The sequence below is a fragment of the Rousettus aegyptiacus genome, unplaced genomic scaffold (genome assembly GCF_014176215.1).
Source record: "Rousettus aegyptiacus isolate mRouAeg1 unplaced genomic scaffold, mRouAeg1.p scaffold_m13_p_6, whole genome shotgun sequence".
NCBI lineage: Eukaryota > Metazoa > Chordata > Mammalia > Chiroptera > Pteropodidae > Rousettus > Rousettus aegyptiacus.
Window position 1 is genome coordinate 101,807,053 of NW_023416309.1, and position 23,332 is coordinate 101,830,384.

Below are 23,332 nucleotides of genomic sequence, written 5' to 3' on the forward strand. Positions count from 1 at the left end.
ATACTGTAATAATTATATTCTTTTATTCTACCTCCTAAACATTTCTCAAAATGGTCTACTTATCTCCATCTCTACTACCACTGTTTCTTCGAATTACAATCAGCTCTCATTAAGACTAATGCAACTGCTTCTAACCACTGATCTCTTCTGTATCTTTTTTTTGCCCCCCCAATCCTTTCTCTATCACGAAGCAGTTGTGATGTTTTCAAAATACAAATCTGATAACAACACTTAACTGTTTAAAAACCCTAGAAATGACTTCCCACTGCCCCTCTAGATAGAGTCGAAATCTTTAACACGGTCTATGTACTTCTTCAGTCTCACATCTAGTCAATCTCCCTTTCTATTTCAGTCTCCTTCGTGCCCAGGGCTTTTTCACATGCTGGTCCCAAAGTACTCTTCCCTGATTATTTTGCCTGGCCAGCTTCTCCCCATCCTTCAGGTCTTGGCTTTGTATTTTTCTCTCAGTGAACCTCCACCCCCAGACCCCTGGAAGGGGTTAGATTCCCCTGCCATGTGGATTCCACGAACTTCTCTGTTGTACTAATCATAACTGTAAACAAACAATTGGTGAATAGAATGTCCTTCTCTTTTTGTCTACTAGGTAAATTCTAACTGATTCTTCAAAAAGTCTAAATTAAATACCATCTCTAAGCACCACTTTGAATTAAACACTAAATTAAATTTCCTTGACCACTACCCCTGGGCAAAATGGCTTGCATTCACGCACATATTTACACGTATACACTGAAGTCAGGCATTTGTTTACATCTTTTTTCATGACTAAACTGAACTCCATGAATGCCTTTGTTTCCCCAGCGACTAGTTCAATGCCTAAAACATGGTACATGCTCAGTGAATATTTATTTAATGAATACTAAGTGATGTTACACGGTCTATTAAGTAACACAGGAATTTAAGAAAACTAGTTACGATCATTCATCAGTAAGATTCTACCCCCAAGAGAACTTTAACTTGTGCATAATATTGGTACATAGACTAAATTACTATTATCAGATGATGAACAGGTTTAAAAATAAAAAGAATTCATTTTTCTGAAACATGCTAAATAGCTTTATAAAAGTGATTTTTTTTTTTTAAATACCATTTCATCATTTTTTCTCACCTTCCAAAAGGACGCTAACCAGTGGTGTGCGGTCACTGTTTTTAGTTTGCTGAACCAGCAGCTCCCCATCATCTAGGACTCGAGTAACTGGATCACCCCACTTGATTATACCATTCATAATGTAACTGGCATAATCCTCTTGGTTTGTGCCAAATGCCTATGGAGGAAAAGAATAGTCTAAAGCATTCTGAGCATTTAGTATTAAAATTCAAAAATATTAAAAGGTAGAAAAGATGTGTAATAATTCCTATATACTAAAAGCATTGAGCAATAACTCATATTAATGTAAAAAGCCTGAAAAACAAAAACAAAACACCCCACAAAAACACAAAACACTGTTTTATAATTTCTCATTTTGGGAAGGCTGCTTTGAGTGACTTAATGGAATAAAACAATAGATTCGAGGCTCAGATTCTACCAGAACCTAAGATCCCATAATCCCTGAGGAAGGGTATATTTTAATGTGCTTATTTCTGTAAGGGGTACGTAGATTATGGCCTCTGTAAAGAAAAAAGAGAAAAAAAGAATATGGACTTAGAAAATAGAAACCACTGGCTTAGCTGACAAAGAGACCATCCTAACATTGACTGTAGGTGTCACAGATTAAAATGGGACTATACCACAGTAATGAGGTCCTGTCCACAGCAGCCTGGCGGCAGAGTATATATGTTATATGGCACCACGGTAAAGCGTATGTGTATAAATGCAAGGTTTAAAATGAAGTAGAAATGAGCTGCTATCATGAAAGACTGAAGGGTTAGGAAAAGAAAATAGAAGCAATTATTACCTATAATTGTTTTAATTGTGCTTACTATACATCGGAGCTTTGATCACATCATTTTTAATCTCCAATCTCAAATTGTTAACTTCCATCAAACCAGCTGCCAAAAGTAGTCAATAACTTTAGTACTTAGTTACTTAACTGAATTGTATTTCCATAAAGGAAATAGGGGAAAAAATGAGTAGGAAAACATAACCCAATGTAATGTAAAGGTCACATGTCCATTTTTTGGTTTTATTCCCCAGATCCTTGGAATAAAGAAAAGTAAGTTATTACTTATTTTACTTAGTTATCTTAGTTTTTCCCCTTTCTTGTAGCCAAATTATTTGTCATTAAAAATATCTTGAGTAGATCAATTAGGCTAGGATCTCATATTTTTGGTAACTATTGTAAAGGACAACAGTAAAAGATAAACCATTTCCATTGCTCAGTAACTTCTGAAATGTAATATTTTATATTTAAGACACAATAGTCATAAAAAAGTAAACAGGGCTACAATGAGTTGATTTTTGTCTTTAATGGACAACAAATAATTATGGCCAAGAATATATGAAAAACTTAAACAGATCAAATAAAAATAAAGAACAAACAATACGACAGAAAAGTAGGCAAAGACATGAACAGCATCTCACAAGACACTCACATGGCCAATAAATATGGAGAAATGTATAACTTCCTAAGTAACCAGTGAAATGCGAATCAAGACCAAAATGGATCCCTTTTTACATCCAACTGAATGGCAAAAATTAGGTCTGACAATACCAAGTGTGGTAGAGGATGCTGAGTAATTAGGGGAAGTGCTTATTGGTTCGACCACTGGGAAAAGTTTGAAATGCTTCAGTTTGAAGTTGGACGTTCATATTGCCAACAAACCAGCAATTTCATTTCTAAATATATGTATCTAAGAGAAACTCATTCAAGAATGCTTTATAGCAGTACTTGTTTGTAGTACAAAAACCGGTAACATTCCAAATGCCCATTGACAGGAAAACAGGTAAATTGTGGTACTCATACAATGGAATGCTATTCAGCAATGAAAATGAATGATGTATGGCTACAGGAAATCATATGGATGATCCTTGATAATAAAATATGTAATAAAATAGCAAGTACCAGAAAATTACATGCACCATATTTTATTTTACAGACCATGTAGACTAAACTGAAGATTAAAATTAATTCAATTCTGTGCTCTTGAGGTCCATTAAAAACAAACAAACAAACATATACACCTCTTTAAGAGGCCTTTCTAAACTTGGTTTTTGTACTAATATAGGACTCCAAACAATGGTTACTCAAACATTAGTGGTTATTTTATAGGAAAATGGGTTAATGTATTCTAAACTGTATTCTAAAGCTCTAGCAATGACTATTGAATTTTGAGTGCATTTTAAGAAAATTGAAACCTTTTTTTTTAAAGAGCTCTTATGACGGTTAAGAGTTCTTAGAAACCATGCAGTTAGAGAAACCAGAGGTACTGAGCAAGAAAAAAGCATGCCTTGGAGGGGGTTAGGAAAGGGAGAGAGGAAGGTATAACATATGGACAGTGGATGAATTAGGATGAATTTTTGGTTTTGGCAGCTTTGACTGTATAAGAGCTATTAACAACACTAATTCTAGTTCAAATTAAAGTAAGAACTAATATTTAGAAAGTCTCAAAATGGGACTGTATGCCTTATAAGATGGTGAGCTCCCTATCATGAGAAATATTTCAGTGAGTACTGGTTAATTACCCAGCCATAAGAGTTACTGTACAGATGTTTCTTATATTGGACACTTCCAATACTGAGATTTTCTGATTTTTAAAAACTACATATGACATAACCTTCCATGATACTAGGTAAAATGGCACTTATTTTTCTCCTGAATTATTATTATGATTTTTGGCTTATACATTACTTAATATTCGTACTCACTGGTTTGATATCATTCTCCAAAGAAGCAAGGAAGTCCCCTCTTGTCACCTGCAGGCTCTCTGCTTTCTCCATGTCCACTTCAACTTTAGTACTGGCCTAGTTAGAAATGAAAACAAAATGTAACGACTTCCAAGATTTAAGTTTATTTTTAGCCTAAGAATGTAACACCTGAAGATTTTAAAAAACATGTTTTCACAGACAAAAACAGCTATCGCAAATTCACAAACATGTATACATTTGCCTAAACAAAATATATTCCAGTTCTAGGAATTTATCCCATAAATACACTCACAAATGTAGTTAAAGTTATATTATCAGAACATCTACTATGGTAGTTTGTAATAGCAGACAACTAGAAGCAAATTAAATGTCCACCAAGTGGGTGCCAGTTAAACAAATTATGACGCATCTGTACCAAAGAACACTGGATAGCTGTTTCTTTCAACATGAGGCCCAAGGAAGAGAAAATTCACATAGAAGGTCCCTAAGAACAGAGGCTCTCATCCTTGGCTGCATATCAGAACAACCTCTAGAGCCTTTAAAAATACACAGATGCCCAGTCCCACTCCCTTTAGGATTTTGATTTAACAGGTCTAGTAGAGGGTCCGGGCATTTATGTTTTTATAAAGTGCCACAGGTGACTCTGATGTTCAACTAGGCTTTTAACCACTCTTCTAGGAGACCAAGGACCTACAATTTTCATCTGTACTCATATTTTGTGCTTGAGAATCTATGTGCCAGCTCCAAATATCCTGCTTACTGCACCTGGAGCTGACACTTAGAACAGACATCTGGAGAAGCATCAAGACCTTTATCAGCACCTGGAGCTGCCAGGACCTGATGAGTGATTGAGATACCAACACATTTTTTAATGCAACTGGGCTCACTCCCAATAGCACAAGGCAAGTGAGTCTAATTTTTAAAATGGTACTACGGTTTTTTAAAAAGTTATCTTCAAAAAAATCTGATTATAAAACAAAAGTATGTTAAGCAATATCAACCTTCTATCGATTATTATAAAACATGAGTCATGTTCCTTTAGGAACACACTGCTGAGACAAATAAAATGACAGACCTTTTATAAAAGTCAGCTTTATTGGATAAAAAGAACTATGTCAGGAAACTGGAACAAGATGGCAAACAGAACACGTTTATTTATCTCCCTTCTTGCCCCCAAACCCATGAAATGACAGAGAATGAGAAAGGTTAAACAGCATGCAAGACATATCAAGAGGTTTTAACACTGATCTAAGAGGAGTCTGAAGAGAGAAGAGAAAGAATGATGGAGGAAAAAAACAATAAAAGACAGAAGAAAACAAATTTTCCACAGCTAAAGAAAGGTGTGTCTTTGTAGTTTAAAGGGTTCAGTGAATACTGATCAGGATAAATGAAAAAAAAAAACACATATCTGTCTTGGACACACTGCTGTAAAGTATCAGTGTACCAAAGATGAAGAGAAAGATCCAGAACTTTTCTGAGAGACAAAGACAGGTTACCTGCAAAGAAACCAGAATAAAAGTGGCCTAATACCTTTCACTGGCAACACTAGAAACTAGAAGACAATATAAGCATGTTTTCAAAATATATCTGGCTATCTACTCTAAAAAATGATTTTTATATATGTACATAGGGAGACACAGGCAAGCATTTTCTTAACAGTATAATGCGCTGTTCTAGGCACTAGAGACACAGCAGTAAGGGACAAAGTTCTTGTCCTCATGGATCTTACATCTTAAATTGTGTTGTAATAGTCTAGAATACTGTACATTGTCCAAAATAATACTCACCTATACTACATGGAAAGTTATCCAAGACATACTGCCAAATAAAAAATATAAACTGCGTATAATTCGATTAAAACTTTTTTTTTTTTAAGCACATATGTATATCAACGTAAATCTAAAGAAACCCGACCACAGAGGTATATCTCAAATACTGGCTACCCCTGGAGAGGGAAAGGGAATGGATGTCGAAATGGCCTGTCTCGCTTTTCCTTATATACTCTGGCATCCTTGAGTCTTCTAAAGACAACATATTTATGTAGGACTTATACAGTTTCAAAAAGAGAAAAGGTAATAAAGTGGCATTTAAATAGACATTGGCTCATATTAGGTATTTGATAAATATTAATCATATCTATTTGACATCTAAGATGGGGGGGGAATAGGAAATAGTGTTACAGGAAATTAACACCTCCATGAAAGAATAATGATGCTTAGTTCATAATACGTAAATCTCGACTAGCTTTATAGTTTCTAAAGTACATTCAGATACATTATCTCATTTCATCATTCCTGTATTTCATTTTATTCTCATACGAGCCCAGAAGTTTTCTTAAATTAAGGGTAAGGGAAATTTAACTAATGGTAGATATAGGATTTCTTTCTTAAGGAATCTTACCTAAAGGTTTTAAACTCTCATTGATACTTTTGACACATCTATAAGGATTCTACAAAGTGTAAACTCTCAGGTGAAGGTAAAGAGTAAGTTTTGACAGAATTGTACTAAAATCACAGTGAAGCTATCAGACTCACTTTAAACGTCCTCTCCCTATACAGCCATAGTTTTTATTATGATGTTTTCTATTTTGATTTCCTCTTACAGTGAAACAATTCAAATGACAGAAATGTATAGCAATACAAAAGGAAAATTTTGTTTATTTTTCGATTATTGCCAAAAAATACGATAGATTTCAGAACTGAAGCTGGTGTGAAACTTGTCTTTTCACTATTAAGAAAGTACTTGCCCAGTGACTTAAAAGTGAATTAAGACAGATGAAGTACAGTTATTTTAGTTTAAACAAGCTGTTTTTAGGCATTCTAAGAATTTTAGAAGTTTCCTAGTTGTAAACAATCAATATTACAATTGTAAATGATTCTCGCCTCTTCATTAAGTTTTTTTTAAGGATTTCTCTTAGCTAACTTTCACTATTTTATCAAAATTAGTAAAATCTTATTTTTAAAAATACTACAATTCTGCATTTTTAACTCATTCAGAAAACCCTTTTTTCATTCGTCTGAATTAATGCGATTTTCCCCTGCATTTTATTTATAACAGCTAATCAATATAGAAGAGGCGACATCTTTCAGCTTATACCCGCAGAAGCTAATAAACTTGTATTTCAACACTAGCAAATATCAAGTGGTCACCCTTAAATTTCATAACCTTTTAAATCTGACCTTTCAAAGTTCTTATCATTCCTCTTAAATTAAGGGTAGAATGACCTTAATCAATCAAAATTCTACAGAAAATAAGAAATAATTTTATTGAAATTCTGCAAACATAAATCAGAGCTTTGATTTAGTTGTAAAGTGTGTGTGTCTTCAATTTATTTCCTTACAACAGATTAGAACAGAAGAAATTTGGGTTATGAATCTTCTCTACCTGAAGCAGAAATTCCTTTCAAGATAAAAACCACCAAATGTCACATGAATTTTAGTTGACCACAAACATGGGTTCAAGTACAGATGACATGAACATCAGGTGTTCGTGATTGGATTTTCCACTTGTTTCAGAAAACTTGAAAGAACAGTTTAACTGGGAAGACTTGTTTAGTCCACCTGACTTTGTTTAAGCCTAAATCTTTTGAAAAGGAAGCAAAATAACATTACAGAGAATAGTGTTATTCTTTTTTTATAATACAAAGAAAGAACATCATAACAAACAGTTGACTTGTGTATAAAAGTTCCATGCCAACTTTAAATCGCAAGTTTCAAATTACTTATTCATCAATCACTACTAGTAAAGCTATGAATATGGTACAGCAACGGGAATACTAAAACTGTATGCCTTTTGTTCAGCTGAGGAGGAAGCTTGTTGGGAAAACAGTGTTTAAAGAACTTTTGACAACACAGATTTTTTAAAATGCAGAGAAGGAAATAAATGTTAGTACCAATTCTTTTTTGGGAGTGAGGTTAGTGTCTTACAAGTCTCTTACATTATCTATGCCGGAGCCACTGTAAAAGAAATAAAAATAAAAGCTCTTTGGTATAAAAGGTATGGATCACAAGTCAATATGCATTATCTGAAGTTTAAATTAAAGATAATTCAACCGCACGGAAAAAGTGAGAGAAATAATGTCTGATATTTGCATTACCTTTTACTTGCAAATCTGAGTGATAATATATTCTGTATAGAGGCAATTAACATATTAGCTTTACAATTAGAAAAATGATAACTGCAAATAGTCAACAAAAATCAGAAACTCATGTGTTGAAAAGGATATATATAGTATTCTCTCAAATCAGCCAATACCAAAAATGGAAATAACTAACATTTATGAATAGTTTGTAAGGCACTTCTGCATACAGCATTTGATTTCATTTTCACAAAAAATCCTAATGAAATAGGTAGTTACTGCCTCTTGACAGATCAGAAACCAAAAAGTGAAAGTAGTGTAATGCACAACCACACCCTTTGACTATGAAATACATGCTCTTTTCATCATACCTCACTGCTTCGTCTATAAAACTAATGCATGCTTAAAGAAAGCATATTTCCTAGTGAGACGGTGGCTTAGAGAGATTTTGTGATAAGATTGTTGTGGTAAAAATGGCAAATAACTAAATAAGAGAAAAATGTGGTGGCTAATGCATTTGAAAAATCTAATAATTACTAAAGCAGTTATTGCGGATTATATCGAGAAGCACTGATGTGATCTGAGGTGAAGGATCAGTAAGGTGCAGAGCAATTTTCACATCATATACACGATTTTTCTTGGAGTCACCATCACTTCTTAAGACATTTTCTTATGGAAAGTAAAATTAAAAAAAGGAAAAGAAAACCGGAAAGGAAAGGAGAAAGGAAAGAATAAACAGAAAGGAAAGGAAAGGAATGATCCGTCTTATAAAGAACTCAATACTATATTCCCACACTATCTAGACCTTTGGCTTTTTTTTTTTTTTTTTTTTTTTTTTTTTTAATGTAGTTGTACTAGTCGCCTCCTCCCGCTAGGTCTCCAGTATTTTAAAGAGGTTTTTCTTAGCTATCTAAAGTGGCTTCCTCCAGTTTGGCATTCTTGAGCTAGAACAAAGTCACTTCTATTATGTAGGGAAATTATGACTTATGGATAGAGTTTGATTCACAAGACATATACAAGTTTACTAATTAAAAAAATATTTACTGAACACCCACAATGTTCTTAGGAGTTAGACCTATTTGAGACAATGTGGGAGATTCAGAGAGGAATAAGATATGGACTTAAGAAGTCTAGAACATGGGTTGAAAAACTTTTTCTGTAAAAAGCCAGATGGTAAATATTTTAGGCTTTGTGGGCCATGCAATCTCTGTTGCAAATACTCAACTCTGACACTGTAGCATGGAAGCAGCCATAGACAATAAATAAATGGGTGTGGCTGTCTTCCAAAAACACTTTGCTTATAAAAACTGGTGGTTGGCCAGTTATAGCCCATGGGCCATATAGTTTGCTGACCCCTGGTTTAGAACCAATGGTAGAACGTACCCAAATAGCTAGAACATACTCGACCTAACTGTTCAGGCTTTTATTATTTCCTGCAAGAACAGTTATCAAAGTTCCCCTCTCTTGTCTGTTTCGCCAACTCCACTCCCCTAAATACTCCACTCGACACAGCTGCCAGAGTGATCTTATGTTTTAACACTATGCCACTGCTATTCTTAAAACTCTTCAATGGCTTAGCACTACTCCGAAAAAAAGCCCATAATTCTTAGCACAGTATAAAAGGCTCTTTGTGCTCTATCTCCTGCTTTAGTCTCCCAACTTAGCCCTCACAATCTCTCTCTCTACCACCCCTCCCCTAGCTTTTATGCTGCAGCAATACTGAATTACCCTAACATACCGTGCTATTTTATGTCTCTGCTCCTTTGCATATGTTGTTCCTTTTAGCTAAAAGGCCCTACCCCACCAAGAGACACATCCATCCAGAAGGTCCTCTGTGAAGGCTCCTCTCGCCCCAAGCTGATCACATCTGATGCCTTTAACTTCCTTACCTTCTATGTACTTTCTACTACTGCATGTGGAGGATTAGACTATGAGCCGCTCAAAGGTAGGTGATTTACTTCTTTGCAGTTGTAGCCTTAACCTCTAACATAGTGTCTGGCATATAGTAGGTGCTGAATAAATCTATTTTGAACAAAAGACAACCAAAGGTACCATAAATGATACGTTACTATTTCAAGAAGGAAGACTATACATCGTTCTTGAAAGACAGAATCCGAAAGAGTCTGAGGACAGTGGTGGCATATGAACCAGGTATCGAAAAGATAAGTAAACAGAGAGGGTAAAGTCTTCCAATAAAAATATTAAAAAAGCAGAGAAGTGGAAAAATAAATTAATGTCTGATGACCGGCAGGTTTTTCAGTTTGGCTAAAGTGTATAGAGAACAACTGGGAACACATCTGGAAAGGCTGGGTTAGGGTCAGCTCTAGAGGACCTTAAAGACACAACTAAGAACTCTATAGACAAAGGTGAGTCACTGGAAGTGTCTGAAATTCGGTAGAACTGTAGGAAACAGGAAGATTAATCAAACAGGTGGGGAGTGGCAATGAGAACTGAAAGATACTGCCGAGTTAAAACTGACAAAATTTGGCAAATGACTGGATGTAGGACACAGCAGAATGACAGGAATCAAAGATAACCCTGAAGTTTTAAGCCTGGGAAATTGGAGTAAAAGCGAAATGGGAGCAAGAAGAAAAGTAGCAAAAAAAGATAGCAAGTTTGGTTTTGGAATATTAAATGAGACCTGAGAAAACATCCGGATAGAAGTATTAAGTATAAACTGAAAGCAGGAAACATTCTTTCAAGAGATAAGACATAAATCTGGGAGTCATCTCCCTACAGATGCTGACTAAAACCTCGAGAGAAGGGCTGGTAGAGGGTCAAATGTGCTTGATCAAACTTTATCAAAGTGAAAGTATCCTGGAATGTATTTCTATCACAGTATCAACATTACTGTACTTATTTACAAACATGTCCACGACCCTGATTCTGAATCCCTTCAGGGGAGAGGTATGCTTTATGACCTTTGTGTCTTCAGCTTAATAACTCAATAAAAGCAGGTGTTCAGTATACTTGCTGAATGAAGCAGCCCCCATAATTCTAGCATGTAGAAAATCTAACTTCCTATGACGGGTTACAATTCAACATAGCACAACGCCTTAAAAAAATTCTTAAAAATGTTCATCTTCAAATGTATATCTGTATCAGATGGTGACAATTTAAGGTAGACGGGTCAGTGGTTACCAGAGGGCAGATGCTACCATCATCTTTTTTCCTAATTGCTATTCCTTTTACCATGTCTCTTCTCCAACAAAAGTCAGCATTATCCTAGTTTTGGTATGCTTGAAAGGAAAGAGGAAGAACACTGGCACAGTATTTATAGGGCTGCGGACTTTACTGACCTTTATGTGTCTGTTCATGGCAGTGGATTGTGCTGCTCGCACCAGACCCTCCAGCTCAGCACCGCTGAAATTCTTAGTCTCTACAGCCAGTTCCTTAATGTCTACGTCAGCAGAGAGTAACTGATGGCCTCTCATCCTTGCCGTGTGGATGTGAAGGATCTGTAGTCGACCTTTCTCATCTGGTAAGCCTGATAAAATTGAAAATAGAGATTATTATAATCCAATGCTTTTCTTATAGGTGTTCAAGCATGTAAACATCTGCTTCTCACGATATACAACTTTTCTAATAAACTTTAAAATATTAAGTCATATGACTTTGCTCCTGCTAATAAATTCTAAATACACTCGGACCCCTTCCCTGATCAGTGACAGGTCTGCTCACCTATTTCCATTTTAACTTCCAGTCTTCCAGGTCGAAGGAGAGCCTCATCTATCAGATCTGGTCTGTTGGTCATTCCTGAGCATAGATGTTAAAACAACATGCAAATGATCAGAGTTCAAAAATAAGGTAAATATATATAAAAATAGTAATATATTTACAAGCTAAGAGGATCTTTTATAAAAGTCAAATAGAAAACCAAATTATTTCATATTAAAATATTATTTGTTCTTATTGGTTACAACATAATAATGGAGATGTAAAATACAGCACATAGAATATAGACAATAATATTGTAATAACTATGCATGGTGTTGGGTGGGTATTAGACTTATTAAGGGGACAAATTCATAAGTTATATAAATGTCTAACTACTATGTGGTACACCTAAAACTAATACTGAATGTAAACAGTAACTGAAAAATTAAAAAAAAATTTTTAAATATATCATTTGTTCTTGATCTGTTTTAATGAAAATACCAAGACCATTTTAGTATTTCACTACCGTAAAAGCCAATGAAACATAAATGCAACAAAAGCTTCGAAGATTTAAAAAGAAAATTTGAGATTCAGAGAGGATAAGTAACCTATCCGAGTCGGGGAGGGGCAATGTGAACATAAACTGTTTGACTCCAAAGGCCCTTCCCTTTTTTGTAGCTAGTGGTTATCAACTTTCATAAACAGCAAAACTTTCCCCCGAAAAAGTTATTTTAGAAAGAACCTTAGTACATAAAACAGTTAAAAGAAATTATAATAGGGATGCATGATCTGAAGCCATGTCCCTCACAGACCCTGAAGAACCTCTGAGGACTCTTGGATGCCTACAGGACCCAGTTTGAAAAGTACTGCATTATAGTGCGCTGCCTTTTTCATCTGTGGGTAAGCTATACGCTTAAACCCATGAGTCACTAAAACCCATCTTTCATTTGTCTTATTAAGGCCAGATATTCAAATAGTCAAATTCTTCAACATCACATGATTTTAATTTATAAACATTGGCAAAGTAGCATAATTACAACCTACACCATTCTTACTTCAGAACCTGTGCGTCTATTGTTTTTGAAATCACAGTATTTTTTTTTTTTTTTAAAGCAAACACACCGATGACTAAAATGTTGTTCAGCTGCTCTACGCCGTCGATTTTGGACAGCAACTGGTTGACGACAGTGTCATGGACTCCCGTGCTGCCAGCCATGCTCCCTCTCTGCTTGCAGATGGCATCGATCTCATCGAAGATGATGATGTGCAAGCCGCTGTTAGCACCAAGCTAGTAAAGGAAGGAATTACAGAAAGGTCATTATTTGAATATATGATTAAACGAACTAATCGAAGAAGCAAAACAAAGCTTTCCATAGATGGACTTCGCTCCATTTTGACTAAATACAGCAAGTATAATCATAGTTGCTGCCCTCTCAAAGGCGATAAAACTGCATTCTCAGAATTCTGCAGACTGAAAAGGCATTCCAGAACCTCATATCTGACAGCCATAAAACAAAAATACACATTATATACTGATGAAAGTGAATAGTCCATCAAGTTACTGTTCATTTACACATTCTTTATCTCACTATGTGAAAGAATTCTTATACTTACCTGACATATGCATTTTTATGTCAATGAACAGCAACTCCTTCCTATTTTCCCTGAGCTTTGGTGAGAGGACTGTCCCAGAAACAGTAGGTTATAATGTTCATTTGTTTGTCATATTATATAGCTAAATGGTAACCACCCAGAGGTCCAATGAGAATTGTCGAAATGGAGGAAGGAATTAAACAGTTATATCACACGAAAACACTATTTTTCTTATCAATAAAGACAGAACAGAGACATAGTTTATAAAAAGAATGCAGTCAAGAGGGTGCTATTTCTTCTGTTAGTGATTTCTGTTCTAATTTATTAGATGTAGAGTCATCGTTAAAATAAATTAGTTTATATATTTTAAAGCTTTCATAGATGCAAACACTTTTAAATGCTAATAATTCCTTAGGTTACATTAACATGGACCTTCTAATAATTTATATTTAAGCAATTAAGTCTCTTATTAGGAACCACAGAGGGGAAGTGCACTCTGAAATTTTCTTTAAAAAAATTAGGGAGTAACAAAACAGGTGAGAATAAATATAACCTAAATATGACAACATATGGGTAACAAATAATGATCATCATGAGATTCAGGATTAGATATGGCTGGTATTCATTAAATCTCTGGCAAGGATATAACCTTTTTTGAAAAAACGTTTTTTTGGTTGTTTTTTTTTTTAATTTTATTATAAAAGTATTAGAAGTTAACTGAGCAAAAGTTATAAAACTTTTTACAAATAGAAATGTTAAAAATAAACCATATTTATCTTTAACCATAAAGATAAATGCTGTTAACATTCTGCAGACTTGTTTTAAATTTATTTTAACTTAAAAATTGGGAACTCTCTGGATCTTGTATTCTCTTTAATATTAATTGTTCTCTGAAAACAATTTGAAATGGTTACTTTTGTTTCAAACTACAAAATATATATTATAAAAATCCGGAAAAATACCAAAAAAAGTAATCGCAATCACCAAAAATTCAACTAGCTAGAAATAACTCCCCTACTCTACATTAATTACATATGGCAAAAATTTAATTTCTAAGTTTTTAGTATTATGTATGCTGTTGCAATGAACATTTTTATACTTAAATCCTTGACAATGTATATTATTACTTCCTGAAGACAACTTGTTAGATGCCTACAATATAAGCAAGCTGAAAAAAAGGGGAATCAAGAAAACGTAACAAAAATGAAAGATGAAATGTTACATCAGAAGTAGCAAGAAAAACAGTTGTGAAAATGACCTGAAGAAAATTAGACTAGGTCTAAAACAAACCTAAATCTATAAAGTATTTTTTAAAATCAAAACCAGATAAACACTATTTGATCCAGTAATTCTGCCCCTTGGTTTATAGCAGCTCTGCTAATAGGTACCTCAAACCAAAAATAACCCAAATGCCGTTTAGTGGGTGATTGGATAAAAACTATAGTACGTCCACATGAGGGAATATTACTCAACAATGAAAAGGGATGTTTGATACATGCAACAACTTAGATGAATCTCACAGGAAATATGCCAAGTGAAAGAAGCAAGTCTCAAAAAGTAACATACTATGATCCTATTTATATGACATGCTCGAAAAGACAAAATTACAGGGATGGAGAAGAAATCGGTAGTTAACAGGAGTTATTAGCTAAGGGAGAGTGACCATAAAGGGACAGCATAAGGGAATTTTGGAGGGTGATGTAAACGTTCTGTATCTAGGTTTTGGTGGTAGTTACATGAAAACTATACATGTGTTAAAATTCATAAAACTGTACATCAGAAGAAGAAAGTCAATTGTATTTCATACTAATAGAAACATAAGTAAAATATCTTATAATACCTTCTATTATTCATATTTGGAGTATTGTTCATTCTTTAATGCAACTCTATGAAAAATTACTGTCATCTGTTCATCAAGGTTTCCAAAATTTAACTAGCTTTTAAAATTTCTTCCAGAATATTACTTACAAATTGTTCTTCCTGTTTTAACAACTAAATTCAAATTCGAAAAAAATTAATTTCTCGATATATTTATTGAGCAGATGTCTGATGATAAATGATAACTTGCTGTTTAAAAAAAATTTAATACCAAAAACTATTCATCTTTTCATATGTAAAAAAGACTGAAAATGAGGAACTGGAACTTCAGCCTTGGCTGTGCCAAACACTTCTACATTGTAGGGTATTAATTCTTGCCATCTCCTCTGCAAAACAAGGACACTCCTGTTTGTGAAAAATTGTGGGATTCTACATGATTTTTATAAGACATTTTTATTCAAGGTTGTCTGTCAATACAGCATGAAACAAAAGCTGCTATAATGTATGAATTTTGCTGTCAATGTGTCTTGTGCTGCCACTGGAGTCACCACTTCCTTCTCAGGCCAACCTCAAAAATCATCTATGTGGAAGGGAAACCGGAGACAATAAGAACACTGTGTTTGATTAAATGATCACAGGAGCAATCTGTCCTAAACATAATTCAGAACAATTCTGACCTTTTTAGAACCTTACTAATCTTGTGACCTGTCATCAGGTCCCTTCCCCCAACTTAGTCAGTACAATAACATCAATTTTTACAGGTGTGTTACTTAAGTAAAGCCAAGTTCTTATTGCAATAAATTAGGAATCAGGTAAGGAAGACGTCAAGATCAATGTTCGCAGATTAATAGAGCTGAGTCATCAATAAACTCTTTACCAAAGAGTTTAAATTTCCACAATGCAATCCTCTTCAACTTGCTGGCTTCTGCTCTGTTCTTACCATCTGAAAATCTTCTCCCACAGAAGCAGAACTGATGCTGCTGAGCCCCTGGCAACAGACTCTGAAAACCACCATTCTATATTTAACTAGTTTGACCTATATGCAAGTGTTCATCTCCATCAGCCTGGACTGTCCAGAATTACAGAGGTGACACCTTTCTTTATTATGTAATGACTCCATGAGGTCACTAGCTGAGTATACCAAGCCATTTCTGGATGGAAGAATTGAGAAAAGATATAACTAAAAAGGCTGGCTATGATTAATACCTACCTAGAAATTCTTTACCAACTCAGTTTTATCATGTTATTAATAGTGTCATATTTAAATTGTCTGCAGGTTTATTTATAAAAATATCTCGAGTTCTTTTTTTTCTTAGAAGTCTTCTATAAACCAAAAAGGAAAATATATTTTTAAAATAAAATAAAATTCATCCTATCTGGCAACTACCATATGGGTCCAGTGGATCTTTTTATAAATCTAAGATACACTATGCTATTTCAACATTCTACAAATTATGCCATCATTACTCACCAATTCCCAACTATGTTTAAAAAGATTAAAATAAGAAAATGGAGGAATGATGGAATTGCTTAGAGGACTGACACAACAGTGAAATAAACACTACTATGGTATCATCCTTCAGTTTTCTTATTGTGTTGTCCAAAGTACTGCATCATCTTTCAAGGTATAAAATAAGTCTGGAGACACCATTCACCATTTTTATTGCTTGATTTCAGCTTTAATTGAACACAGTTGAGAATTCGGATTTTCAAATTCCCTCTCAATATGGCAAAAAGGAAGTAAAGAAGGAAAGAAGGAAGGAAGGAAGGAAAAAAGGAAGGAAGGAAGGAAGGAAGGAAGGAAGGAAGGAAGGAAGGAAGGAAGGAAGGAAGGAAGGGAGGGAAAGGAAATCAATAGAGGAAGATATCTCACAATTTTTTCACAATTATATGAATCGGAAGATGAATGTGAAGAGAATCAGCACGAGGCTCCAGGAAAAATGGCATTTTTATCCAGTCACTTATTCAACAAAAAGTCTTCACTGTGTAATATTTTGTGACAACAAATTAGGCTGTCTCATTTTTCCAAAAGGACACATGACAGTACTCTTTCATCTTTTATATCATTTGTGCACTAAAATTTCCATGATACTGTTTCTAAGTAGACGAATGCTGAAGGCAGATACCATAGAGAGATGACCAGAAGAAATAGATGATATAGACATCAAAAACTGAATTGATCATTCTAAAAGTTGTATACAAATCTAAAAACATAAATGTTTTGCAATTGTGGAGCATCTGATTTTGTCTTCAACAAAATTATTTTTTAAATTCTTCAAATATTGTCTTGATGATGCAAGTGTAAGAACCACAAGTAATAAGCTAGAATCTATTAGAGATGTATTTGAAATTTAAAACCAGTATACACAAGTTCATGCATGACAACTGATGAACAGTTAGTTACATGCAGAGACCCTTACCCATTCTAGGTATATAAATGTCTTTAAAACCAGAAAAATGTGGAATAAAAAATTGGCTTGCTATATTTAAACTCCTATTAAATATTTTAATAGTCTAGGATTTCTCTTTAATCATGTTGGTAAATTATTTGTAAAATAACTTTATTTATTTTCATCTTTTTTTAAAGCCTACAGCACCTGGTATTCCTAGGTGGTCTCTCATCCAAGTACTAAGCAGGCCCGACCCTGCTTAGTTTCCAACATCAGATGAGATTGGGTGTGTTCAGGGTGGCATGGTTGTAGACTGTAAAATAACTTTAAAGTAAATTTTAAAAAAGAGTTCTTTCAACCCAGACAGTAAATGGTGATGACCATTTTTCTTGGTATACTGAGTGTTAAAAGGTATCTGAAGTAGAAAATATTGTAGCACTAGGGATGAACTGTAAAACTGAATTGGTTCTGTGACTCTGTGAAGATTTGAGAACAGTTACTGGACTTGCATCATCCACCAGGACCTGTGCCTGCTAGGACCAATGTGGCTGGCATGGTCTGTGGCCTGAACATGAACAAGAACTTAATGGGATGTAAGGAAGCAGGGGAGAAAATCCCCTTGTGTAAAATTGAAACAATTAAGCATCCAACAAGCAGACTTGCATTAAAAGTATTATCTGTTATAAAGACAGTGTTTAAAATTTATTTTTACCATCTACAAAAATAAGAAAAAGTAGGAAGTAATTAGATTTAGTAAAGCTTACTAGATTAAAAAAAAATTGGATGTCATGTTTAAGTGTTTCTCATATCAATCCATTATTCATTTCAATATTTACATGATATTCCATTTCCTATCGAAAAAGAATCAAGGTTTCTATTTTTTTCCCCCATTACAAATAGTTCAGCAATCAACATCCTGGTACATGTCAATTTGTGCACAAATTTGAGTATTTCTCTTGGGTAACTGTTCTAAAGTAGAACTCATGTGTTGTGGGATTTGTGCATCTTCCTTTTTGTAAAATGTTGTCAAATTAATCCGCAAAATATTACCTGCTTGTTTTTTCTAATTTATACTATGACTAGTAATGTATACGAGGTCCTGTTTCTCCACAGTCTCACAAACTGTTGCTGCCATTAGTATTTGTAAATTCTGCCAGGTTGTTTATTCCCACATGTGAACATGTTCTATCTTATTACTTATTAGCTTTTGAAAAAAAGACTTTCAACAATATTTATAATTTTCTCCTTTAATTTTCCTATTAGATTTAATCCAAGGTAGCTTATCATTCCGACTGCTGTGATAAGCGAAAGAAAAATTTTAAGTAACATTTTTAGTATCTTCACTGTTTTTTTTTTGTTTGTTTTTTTCTTGCCTGCTAAAGTATCTAAGTTTTTCTTTATTCCTTCCCTAGCTTCTCCTCATGTTTTGGAAAAGCCTGAAGGTTATTATACTATTTTCACATACACAATTAACCTAAAGTTTTAGGTTAGTTAATATTATCTTCTTCTCAAATAATACAAGGATCTTACATGAATTTATTCCACTTCCCATATGTTTTATTCCATTTTAGTTCTATCCTTAAAAAACACTTTATTGATCATTATTACTGTTGTTTTATATAGTATAGTCTTCTTACATTTACTTCTTTTAAACTTTCTTGTGAAGTATGACATACATAGAAGGAAAGGTCATAAAATATAAATGTATGCCCCACAATGTGTCACAAAATGAACATCCACACACATACCATATGAGAAATAGCCCTCCCCTACAATTCATGGTCGGCAAACACTATCTGATTTTTATGGTAATTATTTCTCACTTTTCTTTATAGTTTTACTACCTAAGTATGCATCAGTAAACACTATACTTTGACTTTACATAAATAAAATCATCTAGTAAGTATTCTTTGTCTGGTTTCTTTTGCTCAATATTTATTTGTGAGATTCACAACTGTGTATAGTCATAGTCTTTATTTTTATTACTATGTAGTACTTCATTGTATACATACATGACAATTTATTAGATATAAAATTCGAAGTTGACAGTTTATTCTCTTTCAGCCTTAAAAATGGAATTTGACTGATTTCTAGTTTCCATCATTTCTGTTGAGAAGACAGATGTCAACTAATTGTTGCTTATTTGAAGGTAATCTTTCTTTATTCGCAAGCTGCTTTTAAGATTTTTCTTTGTTTTTTGTTTGTTTGTTTGTTTGTTTCCAGCAATTTAACAATGATTATCTATAGCTGAAAATTTCTTTGTTATTTCTCTTGCTTGAGGTTCATATCACTTCTGGAATCTATGGACTGATATTCCTCATCAGTTTTAGAAAGTTCTAAACCATTTTCTCTTCAGACACTGTTTTTCCCCATCCTCTTTATTCTGACTTTCTGGAATTTTAAAGACATTCTTATGGTATTTTCTATCTTTCTTCATTCTTTTCATCCTTTGTCTCTGGTTATTTTTGTCCAATATCTTTCAGTTCACTAACAATCTCTTCAGATGTGTCTAATCGGCTCTTTAAACCTATCCACTTAATTTTAGTTACTGAATTTCTCATTCCCAGAATTTCCATTTGACATTTTTTTTTTTTAGTTTCCAGTGCTCTGCCAAAACTCTCAATCTTGTTTCTCTTTGAATGTGAAAAGAATAGTTATTTTAAAAGTCTATATCTGAGAATTCCAATATCCAGAGGCCCAATTTCTATCATCTTTTGTTTCTCTTTCTTCATATTTTTTGTCTTTGTGTATCTGATTGCTTTCGATTATAAGCCAGACATTGCATTTGCAAACTACATAAATAATTTGTGGCCTTGCATGATATTACCTTCCTCCAGGAAGGATTCTGACAGATGCCTGGGGGCACTAGTGATTTAGGAACCCTTGATCAAATTTTAGAGAATGACACGATTCAAAGCTGATCTACAGCCTCTTTGAGAGCATGTCTACTTCTAGTTAACCTTTGCTCCTATACTATACCTTTTCGGGGTCCCAACTCAAAATGAAGCATGTACATCAGTTGTTCCCTCTTTGTGATCCAGAGCCTCTAATCTGGGCTCAACAGCTGTTAAGAAGCACACTCCACCAATGGCTAATATCTCCAGAGAAACAGTGACCTTTTTTCTGGTCCACCATATACCATACCAGAATCTTTTGTCCTAGGCTCCCATTTTTCCCCTACATCTTGTATGTTCTTTGATGCTTTCAAGCAAAAAAAAAAAAAAAAAAAAAAATTATTCTGCTTCATATTCTTACAGCAAGCTTCAGTGACTAGTTAATTCTATTAGCCTTTGCTTGAAAAAAATATCTTTACCTCACCTATTTATTCCTGAAAGAGAACTAAACCAGGTATAAAATTTTAAGTTGACAGTTGTTTTCACTTAGCTCTGTGAATATACTATTTCACTGTTTTCTGGTCTCTCTTGCTGTAATTGAAAAGATTGCTGTCAACATACTGAATCTCCCTTTGTATGTCATTATCAATTTTTTGTTGTTGATATTAAGATGTTTCTCTTTTTCTTTGGCATTCTCCAGTTTCACTACAATAGGTCTAGAAACAAATTTTTATTATCCTATTTGAGCTCATGGTGCTACATGAATCTGAGTATTTATGTTCTTTCAATTCTAGAAAATTCTCAGCCATTCTATCTTTTAATATTGCTTCTACACTATTCTATTTGGACTTCTCACTTTAACAGTGTTATCTCAATTTCTCTTTCATATTTTCCATCTCTCTATATCTCTGTGCTACAGTCTGGGTGATTTCTTTAGATCTATTCCTCTGTTTATCACTTGTCTCATCAGCTGAAACTACTGGCTTATGTTTAACCTGGTGCTGAGCTTTAAATTTTGATTATGACATTTCACAATTATTTTATCTATTTTAGCTTCCCCTATGAGAATTTCTTGTGGCCTGGGTTGTTGAAACATCCCTTAAGTCTTGCTTATACCTAAAAACCCTATAGTATCATTAACCCAGGATTCATTTTTAAATTTTCTCAGCTTGGGTCCCTCAGATCATAGATGGATGGGTGTGTGTGTGTGTGCGTGTGTGTGTGTGTGTGTTTTAATCCTAAACTTGAGTTTAGATCCATGGTTTAGAATTGCCATGGGAGATTCCTCAGCTCAGACAGATGAATGTTTTTTTATTTCTTTGGCAAATATTTCCTAGTCTATTTGTTTTAGTGATGCCACAACCCCTTTGAAGGTAGGTTCCAGTTCATAGTCCACACCTTAAGTGGGTTCAAAGACTCATTTTCTGCCCCAGTGGGTGCTAAAACCCAAACTCATACATTACCAAAACCAAAAGCTGCAATTCATATCTTTACCACTCTAATTTTTAGAATTTTCTTATTTCTAGAGATTTCCTTTTTATCCCCTGAGAACTCAATTATGCATTTAAGAAGATTTTAGTTCTATTTTACCCAGCAGATTTAGGCATTTGTAGAGGACAGTTTTCAGGTTGCCTACTCTACTGTATTGCCAGAAACAGAAATGCAATGGCATTGTTTTTAAACTTTCTGTCAGTGAAACAAATATGTTAACATGAGTGTATTAGTCCAGCTTTTCCAGTGACACAGAACCTATTGGATCTATAGACATCTATAGATCCATCCTATTGGTCACCTAAAAAATACAGATATACTGATACAGATGGACTAATATAGAATATTAGTTACCTGAAAAAATATATATCTAGATTGAGATCTTTATCTAAAACTCTATTTCTCTATCTAGCTATCTATAAAGAGATTAATCATAAGGAATTGGCTAACACAATTATGGAGGCTGACAAGTCCCAAGATCTACAGATCTTTCTGTTCTATTCAGGCCTTCGACTAATTGGATGGAGCCAACCCCCATAAGGAAGGGCAAACGCTTTACTTAGTCTACTGATTCAAATAGTAATCTCATCCAGAAATATCCTAACACACCTAGAATAACGTTTAACCAAATGTCAGCACCCTGAGGCCCAATCAAATTGATACGTGTAATTAAATTAACCATCCTGATTAGTAAACTCTGGTTTGATTTCTAATTAATTTTATTTTTTTCTAAGACCCAAATCAAGATTACTTTTGAGACCTAACAACTCACACCTGTCACCCTACAACTGAGCTGACTCAGTGGTAAGTCAGCTAGCTTGCTGCACATGGACTTTACATATACGTAATTCTACAAGTCTCTTTATGGATTTAATGTCCCCCTTTGCCAAAGGATGAGTTCAAGTCTCTGGAAGTGATGTGGAAGAAAAGTGTCACCTGAAAATATATTCATGATGTTTTTGTAAAACCTTTGGCTTATACAATCATCTATCTTTGTATTATGAACACACAGGTAATGACACCTGCTCACATCATATAAATCCCCCATAATCCTTGGTTCAATGACATAACTTAGCACTAAATACAATTTACCTGCACATTTTTCAAAATATAGCTCATAGTAACAATTTTCTACCATAACTCTGGGTTTCATCTATGATCAACTTTTACTAAATTATATTAACATTACCCTCCTTTGCTCCTCTTCAGCATCAGCAAAGAGTTTACGAATGTTAGCTTCTGATTCTCCCACATACTTGTTAAGGATTTCCGGCCCATTGACCACTTTGGGCTCTCTTGCATTCAACATCTTGCCAATCTGTCGAGCCAAGAGAGTCTTACCACAACCTGGGGGCCCATATAACAGGATGCCTTTAACATGTTTGCAACCTAAAAAGGAAAAGAAAACAGTTCTACATTAACTAACTACAATCCGAGTATGACGAGTTTTCTTTCTTCTTTCTTCCTTCTTCTTCATATGCATATTATGAAAATAGTGATGCCATTAACATATATAATATCCAGGTGCAATAAACAGAACAAGAATGAACAACTAAAGCTCTTTTAAAATAGAAAATCCAGAAATAATTCCTACACCAGTACCAATATCTGAGGGGGAAAGCTGACAAATAAAGGTCTTTGGAAAAGT

General features: G+C 34.2%; 1 protein-coding gene and 1 pseudogene across 2 annotated transcripts in view; both read right to left on the minus strand.

The window, feature by feature from the left end:
* The window catches only part of NSF (N-ethylmaleimide sensitive factor, vesicle fusing ATPase), a 124,023-nt gene that overhangs the window by 39,503 nt on the left and 61,188 nt on the right, over positions 1-23,332 (minus strand). For both annotated transcript variants that reach the window (XM_016139824.2, XM_036222202.1), the window contains exons 9-14: positions 22,874-23,073; positions 12,681-12,846; positions 11,583-11,657; positions 11,201-11,388; positions 3,824-3,919; positions 1,127-1,283 (exon numbers count right to left, since the gene is read on the minus strand). In XM_016139824.2, coding sequence (XP_015995310.1) covers positions 1,127-1,283; positions 3,824-3,919; positions 11,201-11,388; positions 11,583-11,657; positions 12,681-12,846; positions 22,874-23,073 — 882 coding nt within the window. The remainder of the gene's footprint in view (positions 1-1,126; positions 1,284-3,823; positions 3,920-11,200; positions 11,389-11,582; positions 11,658-12,680; positions 12,847-22,873; positions 23,074-23,332) is intronic.
* LOC118604543 lies at positions 17,555-17,673 on the minus strand (annotated as a pseudogene).